The 22,305-nt window shown below is 52.8% G+C and overlaps 1 protein-coding gene across 3 annotated transcripts in view; it reads right to left on the bottom strand.

The window, feature by feature from the left end:
- Positions 1-9,696, bottom strand: part of GRID1 (glutamate ionotropic receptor delta type subunit 1) — a 666,519-nt gene extending 656,823 nt beyond the window's left edge. For 2 of the 3 annotated variants that reach the window (XM_033841989.2, XM_033841990.2), the window contains exons 1-2: positions 9,211-9,694; positions 6,806-6,961 (exon numbers count right to left, since the gene is read on the bottom strand). In XM_033841989.2, the coding sequence (XP_033697880.1) occupies positions 6,806-6,961; positions 9,211-9,289 (235 nt within the window). In that variant the 5' untranslated portion in view covers positions 9,290-9,694. Of the gene's footprint in view, positions 1-6,805; positions 6,962-9,210 lie in introns of all 3 variants that reach the window. The other variant, XM_073793383.1, reaches the window with a different exon arrangement.
- Between the last annotated feature and the right edge of the window lie 12,609 nt (positions 9,697-22,305).

The following is a 22,305-nucleotide window of genomic DNA, read 5'->3' as shown; positions in this document are numbered from 1 at the left end:
GGCCAAGTCTAAAAAGATTCACATCCAGGTTATCAGACTGGGTTAGAAATGGTTTGGGAACAAGCAGTACAGACTCAATGTTCCAAGTTTTTAGGTGACAGAATTTTCTGGGTAGTGAAAAGGCCAAGTAAAGAGAGAAGATGGCTGATATAGGGGCCAAGGCAAGGGGATTTTTGACCTGGCAACTACAAGAATTTGGAAAGAGTCTGTCTGCCCTTACAAGATGTGGCTTTCAGTGTTAAGGGATAGCCTTAGCTATCCTCCAAGAGAAACCTGGACAAATGGCCCCAACGTGCTACTCTAGACAGGAAGGTTGTTAAAGTTCCCACGTCACCAGGAATGGGAACAGCAGAAGCTTGGAGGCAGCATGAGGAAAAGTGTCTCACTAGACCCACGGCCTCCAACCCACACACCTGGCATGAGAGGCCCATCTGTTCACTGCCAGTTAAGTCCAACCTCCCAATCTGGGGGCAAGGCTACAGCAATAGGGATACTAAAAGGGAGCCTCTGGAACCCATTACGTGTGAGGATGCGGGGAGGGCAGGAGTACAGTCTATGAAGAGAGTGTGTGTGTGTTTGGACACACAAGAGTGACCCTAGAATGAAGGACAGCTCTGAAGCCCGGTAGTCCAGCTGAGGGAAGATGGCAGTTATACTTTTACATAGACACAGGCTTGTGAGAAATCCAGAGAGGGGACTAGATGGTTCCCTGTCCCCAGCCCAGCTTTAGTGAGCGGCCATCAGCACCTGCAGCCGTGGCCACAGCCATCTCCTGGCTTGAAACATCACTGGCAGAAGACCCTGTGTGTCAGCTGAGAAAGAGACTGACCTTTGTAGGGACCCTCACCTTGTGCTCTAGGTGAGCGGGATGGAGGGCGGGGAGAGGAGGGGCGTCTGAAGAACCTGGCCTGGAAGAAATGGAGGTCATGGACCTGCACGGTGGCACAGACTCACAGTCTAGCTATTCACAAAGCAGATTCCTCTAGGAACCTCCTTAGGCACAAGCAGTTTGCAGGCCCCAGGAAGGAAGTCAGTGTGTCATTGGAGAGCACAGGGAAGTCAGTAGAGGCCTGCAGACTTGCAGTGTGCCACCTCCAGAGCGAGTCTGAAAGACAGGGGAACAATGGCCATACGCCCCAAGTGACAAGAGGATGCCACCCAGTAAGCAAAAGTGCAGCCAACCGAGCAGAAGAAAGGGAAGGGTCACGATGTGCACTGCCTACAACAGGCACCTGCCAGGTGTGCCAACACAGTAGCAGAAAAATGGCCCACAAACACACGCGCATCCTAACCCCTGGAACAGTGAATATGCTAGGCTACATGGCAAAAGAGAAGCAAGGCTGCAATGGAATTAAGGTTGCAAATGGAATTAATCAACTGATTTGAAGACAGGGAGATAGGCCTGGATTATCCCAGTGGGCCCAATGTAATCGCAAGGGTCCTGGGAGGAGGGAGACAGAAGAATCAGAGGAGTGGGCGTGAGGACAGAAGTGACTTGCTGTGAGAAGGACCCCACCCACCATCGCTGGCTTTAAAGATGGAGGAAGGGGGCCAGGAGCTAAGGAAGGCAGGCAGCCTCTGGAAGCTGAAAAGGCAAGAAAATGGATGCTCTCCTAGAGCCTCCAGAAGGAATCAGCACTGCCAACACTTTGATTTTAACCCAGGGAGACCCACGTCAGGCTTCTGGCCTGCAGAACTGTAAGATAATACATTTCCGTTTTGTTGTTGTTGCTGTTGTTAGTTTGTTGTTTGTTCTGACCGCACCACACAGGCTTGTGGGATCTTAGCTCCCCAACCAGGAATTGAACCCGGGCCCTCAGCAGTGAAAGTACCAAGTCCTAACCACTGGACCGCCAGGGAATTCCCTACATTCCCATTTTTAACCAGCAAAGTTGTGGTAAAATTTGTTTCAACGCCAAGAGAAAAATTATGCAGCTGAGTGGATGGGAATGATGGTGTGGGCCTGCAAGCATCTTTAATGACTCTAACATCACACCCAGGGAAATGCTGACAGTATCTCCCAGGCAGGGACCTATAACACCGTTATCAGGGAGAACAGTGGGTCTGCCAGCAGAGGCTGCAAAAATACAGCCTCAGCGGGACCTATAATTCTGAAGGGAAATCAAGGAAGACACCAGAGGCATCAAAGCTCAGGGAGGGAAACCGTCTAGCAGATGTCATAGAGCGTAAGGGGCAGGGCGACCACCTAGGAGTGACCAGTATAATACGAGCAAGGCCATCAGATGGACACCACCAAGCCCACTGTGCTTTATTTTCCTCTTATTTCATTGTTTCATTGCTGTATTCTGTGAACACCAAGCTATACTTGGGTGATTTTTACCTTGTCTTCCTAAAACACTTTTGTGCTTATTGTAAATAAAAGGAATAATGCATCACATATATTCCTTTTTTCTTCCTCTTCCCTAAATTGTTATCTTTCCACTCTGTGACAGATATATCTACAGCATAACCAATAACTCAAGTCTTTCACTTACAGTAAAAGATAATACTGTGAACGGAAGAGACTCATGTTCAGGCAGTTCCTTTATGCGTTTATGCATTTATATAATCCTCTCCTTGAGCAGGCACTCTAAAGCAATATGAAAATTTTTTATTTAACAAATTAGTATCTCATCTAGTATCTAGAAGACAAATTTTCACACTTATTGTTAATATGGACTTTACCAACTAAATCTAAGATACAGCCTTTTAGAGATTTAAATACCATTTCTGTGTTATCATTTGCTAAATCCTCACCAAATGCATACTTTATTAAAAAGTGATCCAATCTTTTACGTAAACTGACCAACTACCTCAAAAGGTAACTTGTAAGAAGCTTGTATGGATACAAAATCAGCCTGAAAAAACTGCAGGTATAAATCTTAGGACCAACAAGCCAAAGTAGGGTTTCCTGTTTTCTTCATTAAATACTTAAGCATATCCCAACATAAATGTTTGCATTTTTAAAAATAAGTTGTTTTGGATATTGAAAATATATGCAGCCATTAAAAGTAATGTTTACAAATAGTTCATAGTGATTTCAAAAAAAGCCAATGATATGTTAAATGAAAAAAAAAATATATATATATATATATATACACAACTGAACAGAATAGGAACTCTCAGCACTTATGAAATTCAGTGCACGAAAAAAGACTAGAAGGAAAGAACAATGGTAGAATTCCAAACGATTTTGTTCTGTCTCTTGATGCTTTCCTGTACCTTCCACATTTTATATAATGAGCATGCATTGCCCTTTTCCTTTTTCTCATTTTTAAATTAATTCATGCTCATTGTAGCAAAGCATTTCTTTTATAATCAGGAGGGGAAAAGTTAAGCAAAAAGCTGAAAATGAAAAGGTCAGTTAGGGTCCGCTCTCAAGGAATTCACTAGCTTAACCAACGGTGCAGCTGAAAATAACAGCCTCAGGAGAAGCTGAGATGGATTCACAGTTGGTCAAGAAATGGAGAGGGAATTCATGTTTACTGGACACCTACTGCAGGCCCTCTGCAGACAATTCATACATGTCTCATCTCATTTAATCCTCACCATAATTCCAGGAGGCAGGTACTGTGATTGTTCCCTTTCAACAGATATGTGAACAGAAGCTCAGAACAGGGCCAGGCCTCTGCCAAAATCACACTGCACATGAGGCAAGCAAGATTTGAACCCAGTTTCTTGGACTCCAAGAACTATGCTCTTATTCCTGCATGGTGCTACCTCTCAAGTCAAAATGGGGCAGCACCACTTCAATCCCAATTCCACCTCGGGGGTGGGGGGGTTGTCACTGGGAGCTCGCCCAGTCCATGATGGAGACTGAACCCCAGTCTGCCTTTGCCCCAGCCAAGAAGTCCTTTCCTTTCCCATCCGAGCTGCATCTACCACCCATGTCCTGCTGCTGGGACTGTCCAAGCCCAGGAGAGAGATGAGATATCTATCAAGCAGGGCCGAGAGAGATGAGATATCTATCAGGTAGGGCTAAGCCACGGGATGGACAGCACCCCACAGAGCGCAGAAGGAAGGACACCCAGCCAGCTGAGCGCCTGCTGCGCCAAGCCTCAGGCCAGGGAGGAGGAGCCTCTGTGCCCCGCTCTGTATTCCCTGAGGCTCTCGAGGAGTCCCATCCCTGGTAACATCCCAGGGCTTCAAAAGGTCATGGGATAACAATGTGAATTTCTGCCCACGGGGCTGATCAGTTGAAAGCATACCAACTTTAGCCCGCACACGCCCTCTGGGCAGAGGGTAGCCCAACACCACCTGGTCAGTATTCCTCCACCTGGACAACTGTCAGCCATCAGCTTCCAATTCTCTAGTTCTGGATGTACGCACACACTCACTCACACGCTTCCAAGACTGTGTCAGCCTGCCATGCTTGGAGCCTGAGACATTCTTCCAGTTATAAAAATAGAGAAACTGAGACCCAGAAAAGGCCCCTGGGTAGAGCCCTGTGCCTCCAGAACAAAGTTGCATTAGGCCTTGAAGGCTGAATGGCCCGAAGCTCTGTTTTATTTGGCTTGTACTGTGTTGTTCAAATTGTTTGATTCGTCGAGCACAGTTAGAAATCAGGTTTTACATTAAAGTCCAGATTTGGGGCTCCTCTTAAAAAAAAAAAAAATCATCCCATTTATAACACTAGGATTTTCATTCCCAAATGGTAAAGTCAGTTGAAGCTAGGGAACAGCCGCTCCTTTTGACAGAGATGACCTCTCCAGACCCCACATTCCAGGTTCTTTCAGGCCCAGATGCCCAGTTCACCCATGTGTGTTACCTGCCTGAGACTGTAACCCTGGGCAAGAGCATTAGCTTCAGTCTCTGGGGACCTGCTGCTGGAGGGGGGCGGGGGGGGGGGCAATGGGCATCATTTGGAGCAAAATGAATGAGCATGGAATAGTCAACACAGCCGAGGGGAAGTCAATGGAAACAAGGTATGTCAACAGAGAAGGTGGAAGCGCCAAACTGCCATGGCAAACACAGGCGGCATCCCTGCCACACTGTGAGCTCCCTGGGGCAGGAAACAGGTGCTCCCCAGCTGCGTCCTCAGCTCCCAAGCACAAAGAATAAATGTCCACAGAGACGAGTGTATGGGGACAGTGTCAAGGGAGCATGAGGCATTGTGAAAACTGTGGCATGTAACTGGAAAAGCCTGTGTCACCACAGATCCCCACCCCAGGTAGGGTCACTCCTGCCTAAGGAGGTCCCACCCTCCCCTGGCTAGAGCCCACCCCAAGCACATGCAACAGTTGTGATGAGGGCACGCTGAAAAAAAAGTCCAAGGGCAGGGCATGCGGGGGCAGGGACTGCAGGTAGGACATGATCAGACAGCAAAGAAGGACAGGGATTCCTTCCCTCGTACCTCAATGAATGTCAGACCTCTGCCAGGGCTGGGAGTGGCAGCTCCCCTGACAGACAACACCAGCCTCACCCCACTCACCACCACCCCCAAAACACATCCAGACCTCCAGGTTTTCACAACTACCTCAAGACATCCTTGGACTTTCAGGCCCCAGAGCTGGGCCTTCTCCCTCCTCTGCAAGAATAGCAGACTCCCCAAAACCTCCTTCCAGCACCAAGTTCTCCCCAGCACCAGTTCTGACCTTCTGCACCCAGACCAGAGCCTTCACTGAGTCACCCTATCCTTGGAGATACAAGAAAACCAGCAGCCAACATATAACCTAGAGCCGGAGGAGGGCTCTGGGCCCAGGGGCGGGGCGAGGGTAACTTGCCTGGAGCCCTCAGCCAGCCCACCTCCTCCCTACACTGACCCACTGTCCTGTCCGTTCCTCCTGGGAGGAATCCCGGCTACCAGCCGTGGCCTCTGTCCTCAATACTCCTGGGCGAGGGCCTCAGAGTCAAAGCCTTGGATATACGGAACTAGGAGAAACCATGGATATGGGGGCAGAGGAGAGGAAAGGGGCCCTGGGCCAGGCAGATATCAGGGGCAGTGAAAGCCTTAGTCTCTGATGAGGAAGCAGGCATCGTGGGAGAGATACCCGAGGCCCAGAGCCCAGGCTCAAGCCAAGTGGGAGGTGAGCGAATGAGAGAGTAGGGAAGAGCAGAGGGGGCTTCTGCGCTTAGCCTCGCACTTGTTGCCTCTGCCTGCGGGCCCGAGTTTGCGGACCACAGCGGCCCAGGCACGGGCTAGGATTTCCCCGCAGTCTGGCCTGGCCCAACTCCGCTGCTTTTCTGGTCAAACAGCGCCCACCTTCGGCCCGGGCGGGGACGCCTCCGCCCACGGCGGGGACCGCGAGGGAGAACGGCTCCTCCAAACCCGGAGGAGGAGCGCCGCCGGCCGAGAAACGCCAGCCAGCCGAGGCACAGAGCGGCCTCGAGGCGAGAGATGCCGCGCGTTCACGGGCTTGGGCGCCACACGCTCCTCGCTCCTCGGTTGATAGCGAAGAAGACACTGGCCCATCCAGGTCAGGGGAGGTGCACCAACACAGGTACCCTGCTCGAAGACACACCCACCCACACTCAAACAACACAGACAGCCCTAAGCCACACACGCCTGCGCGGCTCACAGACGCGCCCACCCAGCTGGAAAGGAGCCGCACCAGCCCGAGACACGCCCCGTGAGGAGCCCAGCTCCCCGCTCACAAGCTCTCTGCTCCAGCCCCGCAGCGCAAGGCACTCCCGCACCACTGCTTTGGTGGGCCGGGGAGGGAGCGCGCACCGTGCGCGGCCCCGTGACTGCCCAGGCACACAGGGAACCCTGCGTGGCCCAGCCCTTCGCGACCCTGCAGGGCTCCAGCGCTGCTGGCAGGCCCCCCCGCCCTGTTAGCCCTGGGCATGGCGGCCAGCCACTCACCTTCCTGCACGGCCTGGAAAGGATTGTTGGCCTCGATGACCTTGATGGAGTAGGTGATCTTCTCGCTCTGCAGGATGTCATCGTTGAGGCTCAGGTCGGATACGGCCAGCTGGAACACCCTGTCGTCCTTGGCCGCGTTCTCCTCGAAGATGGCACCTGGAGGAGAGGAGGGGTCAAGGCTATAGGCCTAGAGGGGGCCGCTTCCCCACCCCACCCCTACCCCAGCCTTGGCCCTCTGGTCATGGTGCTGGCAGGACTGCAGGTTGCCAGGTGGCAGGACTTCTGGGCTGCGGTTTCAGCCTGATAGGATAGTTTAAGGCTCTCTTCAGTCCCCCAACACAGAAACACACCCCCCAAATATTCCAACACAGTCGACATGAGTTACACATGCACATGGCATATGCTGCCACCAGGTCACACAAGTGTCTCACAACCAAACCACCTCATGTATCAACCATGCCCCACATAATGGACTGAGCCAAGCTGCTGTGACCTCAGGCAGCACCTAAATGCCCTGACATGGCCCCGTGAGTCCTATCCCAGGAGCCACAAAGTTCCCCTGCAGGCAAGTGTCCCCAGCCCCAATCCCAAAATGGAACAATGACTTCCTTCTGCCCTGCGCACCACCCCCTGCAAAGAGCTAAGCGAGCAGGTCCACAGTGGCTCTCCTACGCCAGGGGGCTTCTTTACGCAGGGGCCTTTGATAACCGATGACAGGCAAGCAGGCAGCTCAGTCACAGCCTGGCTCCCTGGGCTCTGCCTCCTGCTTTCCATCCCTCCCCACTTTTTCTCCTGCCGTGTACGTTAGGGGTGGGTGGGTAGGAGGATGTCCCTAGACCCTTTGCCTTCTAACCCAGCAGGGCTGAGGAGCCCAGAAGGAGCCGCTCTTGAAAGGGCTTTCTAGAACCATGAACAGCTCCTCTGGGGCGGCCTCCGGCTGGCCCTTTGCGCTCTTAGCACCGCCGTGGCCGACTCTCAGCACTTGAAACCGGGATCGGTGGGACTCACCGAACCTGGCCCTGTAGCCTGGACAACTCCGGAGTCCTCCCCCTCACCAGGCCCTGAGGGTCACCACAGTCCCAGGGCTGGGCCCAGTGATTCCCCGAGTTGGGGGCTGGGCAGGAGGAGGAAGGTCCCATTCCATGCTACACCCAGAGCCGCAATGCTGACCTCGAGACCCAAGCGCGCCCCCCCCCCCCCCGCAACCTCCACCACCATTGGGAAGCAGGTTTGGCCCCGGCCCCTGACTCCTGCAGGGGGATTGCAGCGCACCAAGCCCAGGCCTAGTCCCTGACCACCCATCACACCCCGGCCTCGCCTGTCCCATCATCCCTGCCTTCTCACACCTCCCAACCCCCCAGACTCTCTGGGCTCGCTGGTCTTTCCCAACTTCCGGAAAAGCAACTGCAGACGGGCTCCCCAAAAGCAACCGCTGTCAGTCCCCCAGCCCGTACCAACTTCCTGGGATTTCTCCCCTGCTGCTACCAACTCCCACACACTCCCCATCAGCGACAAGCCCCCTCCTCCTCTCCTCTATCTCGTCTTCTCTCCTCTGCCGGTTCTCTCCCTCCATCGGTCTCTTCCCGCTCAGCGCGCGCGCACACACTCCCCCCACACACCACACCACAGCCCAGGCTTCTTCCCTGATTCCCACCACCCAGACCATGTGCCGGCCCCCAAGACCTGGGCCGTAGGAAACTCTGGGACGGTCCAGGATTGGGCTGCTGTCGCCACAGCCAGATACACACACACACACACACACACACACACACACACACACATACACACACATACACACACACATATACAGAGAGGTACACAGACACACACCAGAGAAACAGGCAGACACTGTGTCCACTCTAACAGGCTGACAGTCATGCACGCACCAACACAGGCTCTGATGGCCCCATACACCCCAACGCCCTCTCGCAGTGACACCAACACGGAGCCACAAGCGCACACAGAGACACACGCTGACAACACCCACCCACCCACATTCACGCACGGTTCCGGTTGGGCCTCTTGAATCCTGCCCTGCCAACTTGGCGAGACCCCGGGCCCTGCCGCCTTCGGCGCCCGCTGCTCTGAGCTGCGCCTAAGGGCTGGCCCTACCCCGCCGACGGCCCCGCCAGGGGCGCGGGTCTGGACTTGCGCCTAGCCCCGGATTTCCCGCAGCCGCGGCCCTAAGTGTCGGCAGGGGCCGCGGGAGCCCCGGGGAGCAACGGGAGCCCGCGGGAGCGCGGCGCGGCCCGTGCACATCTCCGCGGGGCGGCGCGGAGCGGCCCTTCGGGGGAGCACCGCCCGCCGAGCCCCTCGGCCCAGGGAACAGCCAAGTTTGGACGCCACGCACCCCCCGCGCCGCTGGGGCCCCCGCCCAACCTCGGCCCCGCGCCCGCCGCGCTCACCGATGTGGATGATGGAGTCGGCCCGCACCGACACGCACTGGCATATCCAGGGGAGAAGCCACAGCGTCAGCGCTTCCATGTCCCCCGGGCGCGCGGCTCATCCGCCCGGGCCCGGGGCGAGGCCGAGGGCAGCGCGGAGCGGGGAGGCGCCGGTCCGGGTGCAGTCCCGGGCCGCTCCCCGGGAGAGCGAAGCCCGCCCGTGCGTCTTTCCCCGCGCGCCCGCCCCTGAGCCCTGCGCCCGCCCCAGTCCAGCCCAGCCCAGCGCGGTCGGGCTCCCGCTCCGCTGGTGGCTGCGGCGACGCTGGCGGCCCGAGCCCAGGCCGGCGCGGCGGGGGCGGCCCGCGGCGGCGGCGGCGGCAGCGGCGCTCCCCGCGGCTCTGGAGGCTTCGGAGGCGGCGGAGGCGGTGGCGGCGGTGGCGGCGGCAGCCGGGTCGGCGCGGCGGCTCCGGGCTCGCTGTGTGTCTGAGCCCCGGTGAGGAGCCGAACTGCGGAGGACGCCCCCTCCCCTCCTCCTCCCCCTCGACTCCGCTCCCCTCCCCTCCCTGCCCGCCTCCCTCCCCTCCGCCCTCCTCTAGACCACGTGACTGCGGAGCCTCTGCCTCGCAGCGCGGCGCTCTCCCGCTCGCGGCTCGGAGGGGGCGCCGGGTGCTCAGCGCTTCCAGCCCGAGGGACGCTCGGAGGCCCGCAGAGCGATGGGGACCGGCCGGGGCTGCGGCGCGCAGAGACTTGGCGGCCCTGGGCCTCGTGCCCCCCGTTCGCCAGGGACCAGAGGATGGAGAAGGGTCGGCCTCCGACTGCCCTCGAGGGTTCCCGGAGCCCCCTGGCCCCCGCCGACCTCAGCCGCCTTGCGTCTTGGGCCATGACCCCCGCCCTGGGCAGAGAGCCCCTCTAGGAGCCGGGCCAGGGGTAGCCGTGAGAGAGACCGGGCAGGGCACTGAGCCAGGCACCGAGACGCAAGGGGAGCCAAAAGGGACCCGCCGCGGCCAAACGTCGCGGAGCAGAGCCGCGGCCGCGGGCTCCAACCCTAGCTGGCCCCACCGACATTGGCGGGCGCCCATCCCCCACCCCGCGGCCCCGGGCTCAGCCGGGAGTCGGGCAGGCGGCTCGCACTCTGAAGCCCAATTCATGGCCGGAAACCGGCGCATCCGTGACCGCGGCGCCTGGACGTGAGGAGCTTTCTAAGCGGCCGGCGTGCTCAGACTCCGACTCTGCACGGAGTCTTTTCGCGCGAGCCCAGGGCGAAGAGCCGGCTCCTCGCGGCCAGCGCAGAACGGGGCTCTCTCCACCGCTCCGGGAATGCCTCCGGCCAGCCACCACCAGATGTATCGTTAAGCTGTTTGGGCTCCAGCCTGGGTGGAAGTGGCAGGCCTGACGCCTAGCCACCCTGCCCCCGCCCCCCACAACAAGTTCCAGACTGGGCTCCACGTGGCACACCGAAGATTTCAGGAAGACAGCTGAGCCTTCCCGGACCGGGATTCCGCGGAAGCTCGGTCCGGGCGCGCCTGGCAGAGCCTAGTGCAAGGGGCCACTTCCGCGAGCCCGGGAGCGCCCCTTGGCCCTGTCGTTGGCCTGCGCCCCAAGGCCCCTGCCTTGATCAGGGCCGTGCGCAAGGCGTGAGGGATTCAGAGAGACTCAGCAACAGACCTTACCTGGAACTCCCCGCTCAGAGGAGAGGCAGACACCTAAACAGATCATTAAAAGATGTGGCAAGCACCCTGAATAAACGCACAGGCGCGTTCTGGGCTGTGACCCAGCCTGGGAGGAAGAGCCAGGGGATAGTTTCGTGGAGGAGGTGACAGTTCTAAAGGCTGAGTGGAGGTTACCAAGGGAGAAGGAAGGGAGGCTTCCAGGCATTGAATGCTGGTTAGCTAGCCAAGATACGAAGAAAAAGAATTTAGTGTGAGTGTGTCTGTGTGTGTATGTGTGTGTGTGTGTGTGTGTGTGTGTGTGTGTGTGTGCGCGCGCGCGCGCGTATGTGTGTGTCCCAAGCTGCCTGCCACAGAAGTCACTGGCAAATTTTAGTTTGGAAAGGTGTGGGAGGAGGCTGTGCAGAGGGGGACAGTGCAGGCTTGGAGAACAGTGAGGCAGCCCTTGCAGTGGCTGGTGGGGCCGCAGGGGGAACCTAGGGGAGAGGAGAAGCTGGGTTGGAGAAACAGCAGGGAACCATATGGGCTGGCAAGGTGACTTCCAGGACGAAGGGTCCATAGGCAAGAGGAGAGGAATGACCATGCCTGAAGGAGGCTGGGCTGTCCAGCTGGGTGTGGTGCCCACACAAAGGCACTTCCTCAAGAAATCCATCTTAGGGGCCTTGAATTGTAAAACACACCCCTCCCGGGCTCTACAAACCCCCCATGCCTCCATTCTCACTCCCTGGAAATTCTACCATGCACTGGCTGAAAAGTTGTAGAAAGAAGGGAATAAAGAATGGGTTTTATTATGTAGCAATTTGGTTCCTATGGAGACTGTCTCCTCCTGGGAAGGATGGTGGTATGTTCACCCTGTAGGGGCTCAAATCTGAGGTCAAGGGCCACAGGGTCAGGGATCCCCAAACACACTTGTTGGGACCCCTGTAGTATGTTAGTAAAGTAGACGTGTGATACTTCTAACCCAGTTAGAAGTTTTTCTTGATATTTATTATGCTAGGTGGTGGCAGCATTATTACAGTGAGACCAGTCTCAAGCCCCCCTTCCAAATATTAAGAAGTCAACCTAGAAACACACATAGTTTGGGGGAGAGTTCTATCAGTTTCTAATCTGGATGATGAGGTCCCTCTCGTTTGGGACCTGAGGGCTATGACACAGGTTGGCATTCCCCTGGAAGCTCCTCTCCTGGGCACCACCTTCCCCTCCACGTCCGACAGTGCGGGGTCCTTCACCATCCCAAGATGCTCATCTCTTAATGCTCACCCTCTTATACTTCCAAGCCAAGCCAGTTTTCCCTACCAGACTGGAATGGCCTAGATATACCTTGACTGGCCAGGAAGGATACTCTGCACAGGTCCCATTTCTACTAGAGCTGGGAGGCAAACCCAGAGATCACTGGGGCCCTAGGCCTGTTTACCTCTAGGCAAGACTATTTTAATCCTCTCTGCCACCTGAAGTTGGGATTACCAGCTTCCAAGGACATTGGCTTATTGGGGCTTTATCAGATTCATCAAAACCTTAATTACTTATTGATCCTCGCCAGCCCAGTCCCTTTCCACCCTGATAACCTCTGGGGCTGTAAAAGCTGCCTCCCCCAGTCCAGGCTCCCGGGCAAGCGACTCTACCTGATGAACAAGTTCACCCTGACGCCAATAACCTGGCTGGAGAAGAGAGATTAGCAATCTCTGGGTCATATGATACAAACCCATGTTACAGAGGGGAAAACCGAGGCTCAGAGAAAGGAGTAACGTACCCAAGGCACCAGGTGAGTTGCTGCACCCAGGACTCAGTCCTCTTGGTTTGCTCCTTACTACACAAAGATGTATTCACAGAAATTAAAACTGGGTCAATAAATCCTTCATTTGCACAGAGTTCAGCCAGCACAGGTGATTGCTTTTTCTAAAGAGATCTTCGGTTATACTAATTATAACCGTATTTATTTAGCATTTACCATTTGCAGGCACTGCACTCAGCACCCTACATTTTACTAGGAGACGATATTCCCATTTTCCACTTGGGAAAGGAGGGTGCAAAGAGATAAACTGGGCCCATCAGCACTCTCAACTAGAATACTACTGGAAGCCAGTAGTTTGCCACCAAACCTGCAGGTGAAGTGTCAAGACAAAGAGAATATGGTGGTCCACTAGGAAGTCACGATCGTCGTCACTTAAAGCTTCTTCATTCCATAAAGCAGACCTCTCCTTTCTCTGTCATCTTATTTCTCACCCCAGTCAATAACTGGACTGAGGAGCACCAGCTGGAATCCTGACCCTCACAGGAGCCTGTTGCCTGAGCACATTCCGTGGGGAGCTGTCTACTCCATGTAGAACTACCACTACCCAGCCCCTGAAGAGATGCCCCCTCTCCAATCATGTACCTTTAAGCAAGCCCCCAGATTAAACAAGATACTGTACCATGAAAGATTGCATTCCTCCCTCGCCAGCATAGGGCCCACCTGGGATTTCTAAGATAATTCAGCCCACACCTGCATGAAGGTTGCTACTGGCAAGACACACCAAAGCCCAACCTGGAGGATTCTCTGCAGGCCATGGCACAGAAGACCAGCTCTCCTGAGAACACAAGGAAGAGGGCAACCCAAGTCCCAGGGTCGATCCCCCACCGCCACCAGGGAGAGGTCAACCAGCATCTTAGAAGGAGCCAGGCTTAATGCCCTGAAGCTTCAATTCTGGGCTGGGCCCTCCCTGCCCGTGGGCTCCAAGGAACCCACAGTTGGCCAGAATCTGAGCTGAAAAAATCCCACTGCTACTTTCCTCTATTAACCCACTGGGTTTTTCTTAAAAAAAAAAAAAAGAAAGAAAGAAAGAAAAAACATTTATTGGTTACTTCATCCTTTCCTTCAGTCTCGGCATTTGGTCTTCTGTTGTATGTTCATTTTCCATCTCTACTTTGTCTTCCTTACCCCTTCTTGCCAACCTCTTTCATCTCATTTTTACTGTTTCTCAGCTTGTGTTTATTTTATTTGATCTTCTTTTATATTATTATGTTTTTTATTTTATTTTTACTCTGGTTAGCCCAGTGGGTTTTTACTTTTCAATTTCCCAGGGCAGCAGTCTTTGTATCACTCTTTCCATTATTCGAGGCTTTCTATTCATTTAGTCTTGGGTTTTCTCCACGTTGGGGGTTGGGCAAGTGAGACTGAAGATGCCCTCCCTGCACCCACCTTGCAGGAGCTTCCAGGGCAGGACCCACTAGTACGTGCCGGCCCCCGGCCCACACCCAGCCTTCACACCCTTTCCAGGTGCCCTTTCCAGGGCACTGCCAATGGCTCATGCACGTGCCACATCTGGCAGCCCTGTTGAGGAGGCTTCTGTTTGCCGGAACCAGACCCCACAGGCTAATGAGGAGGAAGGAAATCACACACAACATGTCCTTCCTAGAGAGGAGCATCTCAGTTTTGCAGGGCAGGGGCCCCTCTTTTTCACCATTATATGTTCCGTAAACTGGGGCCCAGTTTGGAGTGTGCAGTCTGCTTAGAACCAAGATAGTCCACAAAGTTACCAGTGTGAAAAGTTGCTTCCTTCACAAAAACAAGCTAGAACCTCAGAGGTCTGGTCCCTGGACCCAGGCTCTCCAGGCAGGGTGGGTGGCAGGACCAAACACCAGCTCAGGCCCATCTGGAGCTCTCATGCTGATGTCCAGCACTCCCCTTGGCCCCTTGGAGTTCAGCAAGGTCCCTCCCTTCTGAAGGGCAGAAGAGGCAGGCCGCAGTTTGCACAAAGGCATTACTAAATGCCAAAGGACAGCAACGGGGGGAAGGCCCGGTTCCCAGGAAGGACCCTGAGCAGTCATCTCAGGCCCAGGCATCCCAGGCAGCCTGTGTCCCAGCCTCCTCCTAAAGCAGTGATCCTCCGGGTGTGTGTCCCCCAGCCTGAATCCAGGGTGTTCTTTAGAGAAAGTTCTGGCTTCCAAGGCTCTAGACCCACCCCACTTCCTTCAGGCTTGACCTGTGTGCTCCGAGTCCATTGTGTGCAAGGAAAAGGTTCTCCTGCTGAGAGTCTAAAGTTTGAAAACCTCAGCACTGACAGTCTCTCCTGAGCCCAAGGGCTGGTCCAAGCCCTTCCCAGTTTGCATGCTGGGATCCCTGGCCCCTGGGCCCTGCAACTCTGCCTTTTTCACTTGGGGGAGCTCCTGGTTCCCTGGGAAGGACCAAGGAGCAGAGAACCAAAACCTAGCCTGCCTTTTTCCAAAGAAAAACTCAGGCCTTCACACCCTCATGAGCCACTGCCGAGGCTCCAGACCAGGACATGGTCCCCTCTGCCCCTGCCATCTGCTGTAGTGGGTCCCTCAGTGGGCGCTACACAGGCTGAGTTGAACCCGTGAGCTGAGTTAAGGAAGATGATGCACTTTCCAAGCAGAGAGAATAGCAAGAGGAAAAGTGTGGAGGCAGAGGCATGTAAAGGAACAGAGAGAAAAGCGGCAAGATGTGGAGGGGCCAGGATGGAAGGTGCCAGAATAGTCCTGGTGGGAGACGCTGAGACCAGTCTCACTACTTTTCAGACATGTCTCGACAGAGCAGGGGCCTGAGGTGGCCCTGGGCAGCCAGAGACATGTCGACATGCATATCCTCAGTGGCCACCTTAGGGAAGCCAGAGGGCCACTGATCCACAGTGGACAGTCAAGACAGAGGGGTGAAGCCCTTGCGCCCCTGGCCACCAGGGAGCTCACAGGAGGCTGACCCATCCTGACTCTGCACACAACACTCTGTTCCAGTCCTATGTCCTCTGCACTCATGAGGGATGGGGCTGCGGGTGTCCATAGGTGAGGAGGGGCCCCCAGGCTTGCTGGACCCCAGACCTGGCCTGCTCCCGTCTGTGATGGGACACCCAAGTGTCACCCCTCTCACTGGGCTCGGAGCTGCACACCACAGGCACTCTGAAATGAATGTGAGAGGCTCAACGCACCCCACTGCATCCCATCCCAAGTCAGGTATAGCCCTGCTGCTCTTACCGGCGTGGGCCTATAGCCTCTCAAAGCCAAGCTTCCCCTTTCCCAAGGGGCAGGGATTGAGGGAACTACATCTGCCTGGAGCCCTGGCTCACCTGGCAGATAACCTCTTCCCCAGACCCAGGCCTCCAGCTAGAAGCAACCCCTAACGAATCAGATCACCCTGCTCATGGACACACCCATTTCCATAAGCAATTTTTCTTGCCCATAAACCTCTTCTTTTATGCGATGATGAAGTGAACTTGTGATTGATTTCCTCTGTCTGGGTGTCATGGCGCATTTAGCACCCTGTAACCCCGAAGGATGAAGGTGCTACCTCCTGGGGATGCTTCTGAGGACTCGGCTTGGAGCAGGGACTGCCCAGTGCTCCTTCAGGTGAGGCGGGGAGATGGCACAGGCCCTGGATGCACCGCGGATATGGTGGGCAACCTTGGGCAGCATCCCTAAATTCCCAGACATTCGTCTGGAAAGTAGAGAGGGAGACCCAGCGTGTTGGTGGGGGGAAACATGACAGGGAGTAGGAGAGAGCAGAAGCCCCACGGGGAGACCCCAGGAGAGGAAGGGAACTCTGAACTTGCCAAGTGCCAGGCCTGGGTACAGCAGCCGTGCACACACCTCACTGCAGAGAAGCAGCAATGCCAGAAAAAGTATCAGTTGGAGATGGGGATAAGGGTTTGCTTGCCTCCCAGGTTCACTGTAACTGTCTCCAGAACCAGGGGAGATTAATGATAAAAGGGGATTGGAGGGAGAACCTGCCCTAGGAGATGGGAACAGCCCTCAGAGATCAGAAGGGAGGGCAGGGCTCAGCCACAGAGAGGCCCAGTCCTCCTGTCACCTGCTCATATGGTTGGTGATCAGTACAAGACCCTCTAGAATAGGGTTCACATCCCCAATCTACAGGTGAGATCACTGAGGCTCAGCACAGCAAAATCCCTGGACAGTTAATGGGTGTGATAGGCTGAAAGGTGGTCCCCCCAAAGATATTGATGCCACAATCCTCAGAACCTGTAAATGTGACCTTGTTGTGTGTTTTTTTTAATAAACCTTGTGTTTTATTTATTTATTTTATTCATTTATTTATTTTTGGCTGCATTGGGTCTTCGTTGCTGCACGCGGGCTTTCTCTACTTGCAGCGAGCGGGGGCTACTCTTCGTTGCGGTGCGCGGGCTTCTCATTGCGGTGGCTTCTCTTGTTGTGGAGCACGGGCTCTAGGTGCACTGGCTTCAGTAGCTGTGGCACGTGGGCTCAGTAGTTCTGGCTCGCAGGCTAAGAGCGCAGGCTCAGTAGTTGTGGTGCACGGGCTTAGTTGCTCCGCAGCATGTGGAGCTGGAGCAGGGCTCGAACCCGTGTCCCCTGCATTGGCAGGCGGATTCTTAACCATTGCGCCACCAGGGAAGTCCCGTGACCTTGTTATTTAAAACTGGTTTTTCAGATGTGGTTAAATTAAGGACTCAGGATGAGGAGATTGTCCTGGATTGTCTGGGTGAGCCCTGAATTCCATCACGTGTCCTTATGAGAGAGAAGCAGAGGTGGACACACAGACAGAAAGCAATGTGACCGTGGAGACAGGGATTGGAGTGATGCAGCCACAAGCCAAGAAATGCCAGCAGCCACCAGAAGGTGGAAGAGGCAAGGACAGATTCTCCACTAGTGTCTCTGGAGGGAACATGGCCCCACCAGATTTCAGACTCCTGGCCTCTAGAATCGTGACAATAAATTTCTGTTGTTTTAAGACGCCTCATCTGTGGTAATTGGATACGGCAGCCACAGGGAAGGAACAAATGACATTGGCTGAAGCTTTGCTCCTGGATAATAAAAAGGCAAGCACCTCAGAAGGAGAAAGACATTACTCTTCCCCTTCCTCTTCCTTCCTTCAGACCTGGAATGTAAACAGCAGATCCAAAAGACAGACTGCCATCTTGTGACCTTGAGAAGCCAAGCAGGAGACTGACAGCCTCATCCCAGGATGGCAGAGCGGCCAGATGACGGTGGTGGGCTTTTTCAACCCTGGACACACAAGACAGTTAAGCCCTCAACTAGTTAAACTACTGGAGTAAAGTTTTCAGTTATTCGTAACACAAATCCTAACTGATAACCACCAACCTGAAATAACAACTGCTGACATGATCATGTTTTTCTTTCTGTCCTTGTCTCTACTGAGGTATAATTTTTACATACAAGACAAAGTATCATACCTGAAATTATTTTATTTTTTAGTGCTTGTTTATTCTCTGTCTCCCCCCTATAGAAGATAAGCCCCACAAGAAGGATAGTGTAATCTCATTATGATTTTATTCCCTGTATCCAGAACAATTCTGGCATGTCTAGATGTTCAATAAATGTTAGTTAAATCAGTGAATTAATAATGAGTGAATGAACATTTTAATATGAGCCCTTCCCCTGGCCATGAAATTGTTTTCTGAAACCTTGAATTTTTTGCTGAATACAGCTCTCTCCCATGCATCTATCATACTTTACTTAACCAGTCACTTGCTGGTGGACATTTTTTAACGCTACTGTAAAAATACTCTTACATGCATTCCAGGCCTTATGCAATTATTTTTTACGATAAATGCCTAAAAAGGTTATGCATAATTTAAATCTCTTAGTACATATTTCCAAAATTGCCTTCCAAAGCAGTTTTTAAAACCAATTAACATTTCTACGAGAAGTTTATGACAGTGTTTCTCTACACCTCCACCAACATTAGGCATTATTCATTTCTAATGTTTTTTCATTTTGGTACATGAACAGTTATGTCTCGCAGTTGTTTTAATATGCATTCTTGATCACTGGGGTCACAGATTGTTCTTTCACCAGCTTGAGGCTTTTTGGCAGGTTTTTTCAGGCCCCAGGCTCCTGTGGGGGGATGTGAGGGGGGGTGTGGAGGGGTGGCCTTGAAGCCTGCATCTGCCGTCATCTACTGGAGGTATGTGAACACAGACGGTGAAGGTGGGGTCCCCTTGGCCAGTGTTCAAGGCCTTCCAGGAATTGTGGGGGAGGAAAGCCAAAGGCTAGATCCCTGAGATTCCAGGACTGGAATCATGGAGCTGGGGCCTTTCTTTACTGGAAGCTGGGCCACTCCCCTGGTCCCCTGCTAAGGGCCACGGTGGGAAAGACACGTGTTCTGGTGTGAGACCCAGAGCCTGATGGTGGGAACTTGGGAAGCCACAGGTGGGGACAGGACTGCGCTTGGGGGCTGGCAACGGCCAAGGTAAGCTGATGCCAGGCCTAGAGTGACCTAGAAGGCTGTTAAGGACTTCTGAGAAGCCTAAGCAGAGTCAGAAGAAGGAGAAAGGGGTAGGTATTCCAGCAAGCATAAGCAAAGGCACCAACCAGGTTCAAGAATGAGGTGTGCTCATGCCCAGATCAGCTCCGTCTTCAGGACCACATAGCTAGCCACAGCCTGGAGCAGAGACGCCCCCGTGCATATCCTCACGGCCACACGCTCCCTCAGTTGGTCACAAGCCCAGAAAAGCGCCAGGCCACAGCCCAGGCCAGCCTACTCCCTAAGGAAGGCTATCATGGAGGTTGTTGAAACATCTCCTGCCCCTCACCCTGCAACGCTGCAACCCAGCACTGTTACCCCATTTCACAGATGTGGAGATTGTGCACCAACTGAAGAACGTTGTCTAGTACCTACAGGCTGCACAGGGATAGAGAAAGAGCCACAAGTGCTCCGAGGGTTGGGAGCCTCCTGAAGGAGGAGCCCCAGGCCAGGCAGAGAGAGGGCCACCTCCCTGCTCCCGTGCCCACCATGCCAGACCAGAGGGGATGGACCCGGGGACTCAGCGCCAAGCTTCCCAGGCTGGACCTACTGTCCTGAGCGGGGGCAGCCATGGTGCAATGCTGCCCCCTGCCGGCGGCCAGGGAACAGGCCCAGCTGCAACTGCGATGAGGCCCCCAGGAGACAGGACCTGGCTCTGGGCTACACGGTTGCCTTGACCTGAGTGGGGACTGTTGGGGAAGCTGTGCTGGGCGGTAGCGAAGTCAGAAGCCAGAGAGATTCAGATCTCAGTGAAAATAACAATAACGGCCATCATTTACTATGAGCCAGGTACTGCTCTAATGCTTTACATACATTGTTAACTCATTTACTCCTAACTCACTTCTTCATAGGGGAGGCACACTAATTATCCCCATTTTACAGAGGAGGAAACTGAGGTACTAGAAGGTTATGTAACTTGCTCAGCTAGGAAGTGGCAGAGTGCCCCAACAAGGTCTCACTCTGCAATTTCTAGAGGCTAACCCACATGTCTCAGCCACAGCTGCAGAAGAGCAGACAGGTGTCCTGTAACCCCAATTATGAACCATTCTTTCCTTGGGCCACATGGAAGGACTGAGGCCCTGGATTTCACATGGGCCTGGGACTTCTCTGAGCCTTCCCACGGAGTTTAAAAGGCTGGAATCTCAGAAGACTCCAGAATTTAAGGGAATGGCCCGAGTCATCCTTGTCCTAGGTCACCCAAGATCCAGATGGAGAAGAGCCCTGTGGGCCTTTGTGAAGAACACCTGTGTGCAGTGTCTGTCCTCCCAGCCACAGACAGCTCTGGCCCTCCTGTTCTCACCCTGATTACTGCAAAAGTTTCAAGCTCAGTCCTCTCCCAACCATATGTCAAATTATGACATCCTGCTTAATACCCTTTACTACAACTCAACAACAACAAAACAAACAACTGGATTTAAAAACGGGCAAAGGATTTAAACAGGGATTTCTTCAAAGAAGGTATACAAATGCCCAGTAAAGATGTAAATAGATGCTCAGCGACTTTAGTTATTAGGGATATGCAAACCAAAATCATAATGAGGTACAACCTCACACCTACGAGGATCAAAATATTATGAAGAAATTGGAACTTTTTTTTTTTTTTTTTTTGCAGTACGCGGGCCTCTCACTGTTGTGGCCTCTCCCGTTGCGGAGCACAGGCTCCGGACGAGCAGGCTCAGTGACCGTGGCTCATGGGCCCAGCCGGTCCGTGGGATGCGGTATCCTCCCAGACCGGGGCACGAGCCCGTGTCCCCTGCATCGGCAGGCGGACTCTCAACCACTGCGCCACCAGGGAAGCCCAAGAAATTGGAACTTTTGTGTACTATTGGTGGGAACGTAAAATGGTACAGCCACTATGGAAAACAGTATAGCATATTCTCAAAAAATTAAAAATAGTATTACCACACATGCAAAAATTAATTCTCTAACCCGTATGGTAATGGGTGTTAACTAGATTTACTGTTGTGATCATCTCGTAATATACACAAATATTAAACCATTATGTTGTACACCTGAAACTAATATAATGTTACATGTCAATTCTACCTCAATTTACAAAAAAACTAGCAATATATGGACTAAAAAAATTACATATGGTCTAGCAATTCTGCTTCTGGGTATATACCCAAAATAATTGAAAGCAAGATCTTAAAGAGATATTAGTATAGGCATCTTCACAGCATTCGTTATAGCCAAAAGGTGGAAGCTACCCAAGTGTCCATCAAAAGGTGAACAGATAAATAAAATGTGGTGTATACATACGATGGAATATGATTCAGCCTTATAAAGGAAGGAAATTCTGACACATGCTACAACATGGATGAATCCTGAGGACATAAACTGTATGAATAAAACGGCCCCCAAAAGACAAACACTCTATGACTCCTCTGCTGTGAGGTCCCTAAAGTAGCTGGATTCATAGGAATGGAAGGTAGAATGGTGGTTGCCAGGGGCTGGGGGAGGGAGGATAGCTGCAGAGTTTCAGTTAGGGAAGGTTTTTAAAGTTCTGGGTAAGGAATTCCCTGGTGGTCCAGTGGTTAAGACTCAGTACATTCACTGCTGTGGGCCCAGGTTCAATTCCTGGTCAGGGAACTAAGATCCTACAAGCTGTATGGTGCAGCCCAAAAAAAAAAAAAAAAAAAAAAAAAAAAATGAAAAGTTCTGGGTAAATGTACAGTTCTGTGATGTCTGTTTTACTCAACATTTATTCAAAATTTAATTTTGTTTAACTTTTTTACTTTTAATCATATAAAATACTGTTTAACGTAGATAAATATGAAACGCATAATAGAATTATCTAAAGAGTATTTCAGTCTAGTATATATAGGTAACGTGGGTGTTATGAACTAAAAATCCTGCTAAGTTATATATTTCTTACCACTAATAAACATAATAGATACATCTTTTTTCTGTCTTTATTTATTTATTTTATTGGAGTATAGTTGATTTACAATGTTGTGTTAGTTTCACGTGTGCAGCAGTGATTCAGTTATACATATACATATATATCTTTTTCAGATTCTTTTCCATTATAGATTATTACAAGATATTGAGTCTAGTTCCCTGTGCTATAAGGTAGGTCCTTGTTGATTAGCTATTTTATATATAGAAGTGTGTATAAGTTAACCCCAAACTCCTAATTTATCCCTCCCACCCCCCATCCCCTTTGGTAACCATAAGTTTTTTTTCTATGTTTGTGAGTAATAGCAACGTGTTTTT

The sequence above is a fragment of the Tursiops truncatus genome, chromosome 16, assembly GCF_011762595.2.
Source record: "Tursiops truncatus isolate mTurTru1 chromosome 16, mTurTru1.mat.Y, whole genome shotgun sequence".
Taxonomy (NCBI): domain Eukaryota; kingdom Metazoa; phylum Chordata; class Mammalia; order Artiodactyla; family Delphinidae; genus Tursiops; species Tursiops truncatus.
Note: the sequence above shows the minus strand (reverse complement) of the source record. Positions and strands in the feature narration are given on the sequence as shown.